The following is a 6,000-nucleotide window of genomic DNA, read 5'->3' as shown; positions in this document are numbered from 1 at the left end:
CCCGCTGTGTGCCAGGCCCACCTTTAATGCCAAAGACCCTGATGAACCAAATTGACTTCTTTCCATGAAATTAAAACTAGAGGGAGAAATTAGTAGTTGTAGGTAAAGGGTGGAAGGGTATATAGTACCACAGGAAAGAACAGATGAAGCTCTTGAAATTTCTGGGTGGGGGTGGGAGTGGGAGTCAGAAGTTTTAGAGAGGCCACAGCAGCCATCTAAGCTGGATCAGAGGGGGCATTTCCAAATGAAATGGAGAAAGGCAGCTTGACAGTGCTCACCCGGCCCCTTTGGTCGCGGGGGAGGGGGTAGTAGAAGGACTCAGGTATGGGGTAAGGGTTGTGTAGTGTAATTGTTAAAAGTAGGGGTTCTAGAATGATTTGCTGTGAGGCTTCGGGCCTCTCTGAGCCTGTCAAGTGCAGACATATACCTACCTCACATTCAAGATAATGCGTATCAAGGCCTGAGCATCAAGGTTAGCACGTAAGTATCATTTTTTGAATACCAGCTATCATGTGAAGGAGAACAATGCCTTGAATGCCAGGATATTTAGATTTTCTCTGGGTAGTAAGGGGTCATACAGATTTTTAAGCAACAGAGGGTCTCCCAACCAAGTACTAAGCAGGCCCGACCCTGCTTAGCTTCTGGAGATCAGGTGAGATCGGGTGCATTCATGGTAGAGGGTGTTGATCAGAAGTGCTTGGAAAGGACTGGATCCCGAGTCACCAAGTCCAAAGTCACTATCGCAGTTGCTTCTCTCCCATTCCATCCAAATCTCCCTAAACGCACAAGCATTTCAAGACCATGTTTCTAAAAACCAGCCATTTATGTCTGTTTAGGTAAGTTACAGAAGGAGTAAGGTGGTGTATTTACAAGTTGGTTTGTCCAGATATACTATAACTTAGTGTCTGTATTTAATATTGACAACCAAAAATATATATAAATATCTTCCATCTATACACAGCAGGGCAGGAGTGTCCATGTCTTCTTGAGCAGTGAGTTCTCAGCCTCCCATGGCCCTCCTCTCATGGTGATCATCTGGCCCTCAGTGCAAAGGAGACTAGAAGCTGGTAGCCCGTCTGGCCCTTCCCCTCTCCTCCCTGCACTCCAGTGCTCCCAACTGGTCTCACACAAGGCAAAATTACTTTGAGTGGTCGGGTAGGAAGAGATGGGTATGGGCGAACCCCAATGGAGCCTGAACCTTAGGGTAGGGAGATCCAGGCCTCAGAAGAGAGTGGCCACAGCTACCTCTTGGGGTAGAAGCCTCATAGTTCATAGTTCGATTAGTGTGTCCTTGGTCATAGGTCCAGCCCTACAGATTAGCATGGTGAAGAAGGCGAGTGTCTAGGCAGGGCTTGGGCCCCACCTTCAGGTACTGGGCCATTCAGGGTGAAGCCTGGGGTGCAGATACGGGAGACTGGCTGATAAAAAATAATAACAAAATCAGTAATAAAAAAAATTATAAAACTTGTTGCTTGTCTGAATAGATCTGAGCAACAGTCTTGTTTTTGTTAAAATCCTGGAGCCATTAAAGTCCTGAATACTCTTCTGGACATCATTGTTGGCTGAAGAAAGGAGCCCCAGGCCCAGCTCTGCTGAAATCTGTCAGTTTGGAAATCTCCAGCTGCCTGTGCTCCGAGAGATCCCTGGAGCTGCTGGGAGCAGGCCAGGCTGGTGGTGTGGGGCGCCTCACACTTGCGAATCGGCCCCCAAGGGGTGGAAGAGCTCCTCAGGTGTCTTGTCACTTTGGCTGGCTCCCCCCTGCCGGAAACCGGAAGCGATCTCATCAAAGGTCCGGCCTTTGGTCTCAGGAACTTTGAAGTAGGTGAAGATGAAGAACAGAACCAGGAGCACGGTGAAGATGATGAAGACGTACGGACCGCACAGTTGCTGAAAGACACACAGATACACTTGGTTGGAGTACTGACCCTACATCCTGGCTGTAGGGCCTTGTAGGACTTGGGGCCTTTGACTGAAAAAGGGAAGAGCTACCCACAACCCAGAGTGCTGGGATGATTAAATGAGTCTGCCTGCACCTGGCGTGTAATGGGCTCCAGGGAGCAGGGTCCCCCCGCAGAGCAGAATGGAGACAATTCAAAGCGAAAGAAAGAACCCCGGAATTGAGGTCAGCGTTTTTAACTGCGTGACCTGGGCTTCTGAGCCTCAATTTCCTCCTCAGCAGGATTCTGATGAGAAGAGCTGGGAGAGCACTTTGCACAGCAGTACGGGGTCCTGCATGCAGGAGAGGAACAGTGAGCATGGAGACACTGGCAGTTCTCACCTCGACATACTGGAAGCACATGCCCACAATGAAATTTGAGGTCCAGTTTGAGAAGCCAGCAACAGCAATGGCAGCTGGGCGAGGACCCTGGCTGAAGAGTTCAGCCACAATGAACCATGGGATGGGGCCAGGGCCCACTTCAAAGAAGGCCACAAAGCCAAAGATGGCCACAATGCTGAGATAGGACATCCAGGGCAGCTTTTCCTGTTGAGGACGAGAGAGGGGCGGACAGTTAGATTAGGCTGTGTTGGGTGCTCCGTAGTCCAGGGCAGGGCTAAGAGTCCTGGGCTAGGAGGCAGGAGGCCTGGGGCTGATCCTGGATTTGCCACATGACTTAGGGACCCTCCACGGGGTCTCACTTTCGTCACCTGAACAAAATGATCTAAGTCCTGCAGGACAGGTGTGAGCTGGAGTGTACCCTGTGGGAACGGTAATGTGGGGTGTGCGTGGGAGGGGCTAAGAGGAGGTCCCTGTGGTCCCGTGGCTCTGGAGGCAAAGCAGTCAGCCGGAAGCAGAATGATGTGGAGGAACATTTCTGGGGTAAGTGTTAAAGACTGTAAGGTGCTCAGGGCCAGCAGGGTAGGCCCCAAGCACGTGGCCCTATATAATCATTCTCTTCAAGGAAGCCGCCGTGGAAAAGCTACAAGCTTTGGTTCTGATCCCAGATCTGTCACGCACCCCTTGCAGCCTGCTGGACCTCTCAGTAATCACCAGACTTTCCAGACTTTGGTTAAGCTGTCAAATGAGCATACTGCTGCTTCCTTGCCCAGAGGGCGGACAAATGAGTGTCCATGCAGGGAGAGTGGCCAGCACACCGTTACCACGGTGGTTACAGTCACAGGCTTGAGGCCAGCCGACCTGAGGCCGGGTCCTGGCTTTGTCCTTTATCTGCTGCCTTCCTGACCTCGTTGGGACTACGCTTCCTCACTTGTGAACCGGGAATACTAACTGAACCACACGGGGCAGTGGTGAAACCGAGAGAAGGCATGCTTCCATGTCTTGGTGGGGAGGTGGGTCATACTCTCTAGGGGCTCTTCTGGAGATAAACTAAGGCCACGGATGCAGACTTTGAAAGGCTTAGTACCAGCAGAGCAATTCCTGGGGAGAGGGACTTGGGTTCGGGGGCCAGCGGTGCTGCAGTGAGAAAGCACCAAACAGGGAGGAGCCAGGGCACGACGGGGCGTGAGTGGGTGGAAGGAGACAGCCTAGGGGGCCAGAAGGTCAGACCCAAGCCCATGGGGTTGGGAAGAAGGGGGCGGAACTAGGGAGAGGGCAGCCCCCACCTGGGCTCTGAATGCCACTGGCCAGGCTGGGGCTGCCATAGCACTCTGGGACTGATAGCTCTTGGGAGCTGTCCCCACCCCTACCGCCCCACTCCCAGAGCGTGGTCACTCACCAGCAGTGCCAGCGCGATGGTCATGAGCACGGCACAGCCCGCCATGCCGGCCAGGCCGATGAGGTGCAGGGTCCGCCGGCCGGCTCGCTCCACCACAAACAGCTGCGGGCAGACACAGGGTCAGTGCTGCCCCCATCCAGAGGCTCGTCCCCGGTGCGGGGAAAGCCACGAGGCCCTGCAGAGACCGGGGAAGACGGTACCGCCTCCTCCGTGGGGCTCAGCTTAGGGACCACATAGGCTCTGAGGGGCAGAGGGCTGGCTCTAGACAGCAGGACAGGGAGTGAAAGCTGGCCCCAGAGAGCCAGACAGCGGCGCTTCCCGGCTGTGACTCTGGGCCAGCCACTGTACTTCTCTGGGCATCAGTGTCATGGGCTGTTGGACGTGAGTAATGAACCTGACAGGCCTGTGACAGTGAGATGAGACAGCACTTACAAAGAACCTGACACACGCTCAGGTCACGGGAAGCGCTGCTGTTCAGTCATGAGGCCCTGCGGCCACCGTGAGCCGGACCCTGACAGCTGACCGGGGGTGGGCCCTGGCGCAGACTCACCGACACGACAGTGAAGGCTGTGTTGACTATGCCGGAGCCAATGGTGGCATACACAGGCTGCTGCACCCCCGCCTTCTCGAAGATGCTCGTGGAGTAATAGAAAACCTAGGGGACAGAGAAGTAGTTGGGGCTTGGCTGAGTGCTGTGGCCCTTCTCCCGCCTCTGCCCTTGCAGGTGCCGGACACACAGTGAGGACAGAATGAAGGCGACACAGCACCAGGGCCCTGTGGGGTCTGGTTCCTTTGGCAGGGGCGTGTTTGTTTTCAGCTGGGGATCTGGTCGCAGCACACACTTGACCACAGGGCTTGGCCGGGGCCCACGGGGAAGGGCGGGTGAGGGGGCACTCACGGCATTGATGCCCGACAGCTGCTGGGACAGCTGCAGCACCACGGCGATGAGGATGGGCTGGCGGTAGGCGGGGGAGCGGAACAGCTCCAGGATGGTGACCTTCTTCTCCCGCATCATCTGCCGACTCTCCTCCTTCATCTCCTGCAGGTCACGGGTCACGTCCGCCGTCCCGCGCAGCTTCTTCAGCACTGGGGAGACCGGAGGGAAGGTGGGGGTGGCTCAGAGCAGGAAGAGGGCCAGGGCCAAGGGGCGGGGAGGAGGGCAGGGCCCTGCCCGTACCGCTCTTGGCCCGGTTCTCCTCGTTGCGGTTGATGAGCAGGAAGCGGGGGCTCTCGGGGCAGAAGGGCAGCAGCACGCACTGCAGCAGGGCCGGGATGAAGATGACACTCAGCAGCAGGGGCCACAGGTCCTCGTTGCCCATGATGGAGTCCAGGCCGAACACCTGCGGGGAGCAGGGATGGAGGAAGACGCCCCGGGCACCCCAGCCCTGGCTCCCGCTCCCGGCCCCACTCTACCCGGGGGCCTTTGCATGCTTTGGGGAGGCGCTGCCGGGAAGGCAAGGCTTAGCTTCTCTGAACCTCAGTTCCCGCATTTGTCACATGGGGAAAGGGGAACCTACCTCACGGCCCAAGTGGGAAGACAAATGGCATGGCTACAAATGTGGCAGGCGAGTCACAGGGTGTGGGGGCTTTGGGGGAAGGGAAAGCCTTCTGGAGAGAAGGTGGTGTATATATAAAGGCATAAGGCCTGGAGGCCTGAGACGGCCGGCACGTGGAGGTACCAGTGGGCCCCCCCGAGGCTGGATCCCCAGGGGAAGGACAGGACCCAAGGCAGAGTAGGCTGGGATGAGACGGGTCAAGTCATCTGGACTTGGCTCTCATACTGGGGAGGCCTTGGGAAAATCGTGAGTGGCGGAGTGTTCTCCGGGATCCGGGCCTACCGGGACGGGTGCCACGAGGCCGTCTTTTGCTGCAGGGCTGTGGAAGGCTGGATGAGAATTCTAATCGGGGAGTCACGTGGACACAGACACCAGAGCCAGCGAAGCTGTGGGGTGCACGCAGTGCGAGCAAACAGACCCTGCCCCAGCTTACCTGGGCGATGAGGATGCCGACGACGATGCCCAGCTGGTGCAGGGTGCCCAGGGCCCCGCGAAGGGCCGTGGGGGACACTTCCCCCACGTACATGGGCACGAAGCCTGTGGTCAGGCCGCAGTACACACCGATGATGAAACGGCCCAGGATCAGCATCTCAAAGGACTTGCCCAGTTTCGAGAAGCCCATGAGCACAGAGGACACGAAGGCCAGAAGGTTCATCATTAGCATTGAGTTGCGCCTGGGGGCGGGGTCACAGGTCAGGTGGGTGCCCGGATCTCCCCAGATTCCCAGGGGCAGAGGTCAGAGGCAACACCCTGAGCAGGTAGGGAAGTCT

The 6,000-nt window shown here is 56.6% G+C and overlaps 1 protein-coding gene across 2 annotated transcripts in view; it reads right to left on the bottom strand.

The window, feature by feature from the left end:
• Positions 1–807: 807 nt before the first annotated feature.
• Positions 808–6,000, bottom strand: part of SLC2A1 (solute carrier family 2 member 1) — a 28,110-nt gene continuing 22,917 nt past the window's right edge. For both annotated transcript variants that reach the window (XM_040627426.1, XM_008699338.2), the window contains 7 exons: positions 5,664–5,904; positions 4,852–5,014; positions 4,573–4,760; positions 4,225–4,329; positions 3,675–3,776; positions 2,279–2,482; positions 808–1,887 (listed from right to left, as the gene is read on the bottom strand). In XM_040627426.1, coding sequence (XP_040483360.1) covers positions 1,687–1,887; positions 2,279–2,482; positions 3,675–3,776; positions 4,225–4,329; positions 4,573–4,760; positions 4,852–5,014; positions 5,664–5,904 — 1,204 coding nt within the window. In that variant the 3' untranslated portion in view covers positions 808–1,686. The remainder of the gene's footprint in view (positions 1,888–2,278; positions 2,483–3,674; positions 3,777–4,224; positions 4,330–4,572; positions 4,761–4,851; positions 5,015–5,663; positions 5,905–6,000) is intronic.

This window comes from Ursus maritimus, unplaced genomic scaffold (assembly GCF_017311325.1).
Source record: "Ursus maritimus isolate PB19 unplaced genomic scaffold, ASM1731132v1 scaffold_12, whole genome shotgun sequence".
NCBI lineage: Eukaryota > Metazoa > Chordata > Mammalia > Carnivora > Ursidae > Ursus > Ursus maritimus.
The sequence above is the reverse complement of the archived record's forward strand: the minus strand, read 5'-3'. Positions and strand labels throughout refer to the sequence as shown.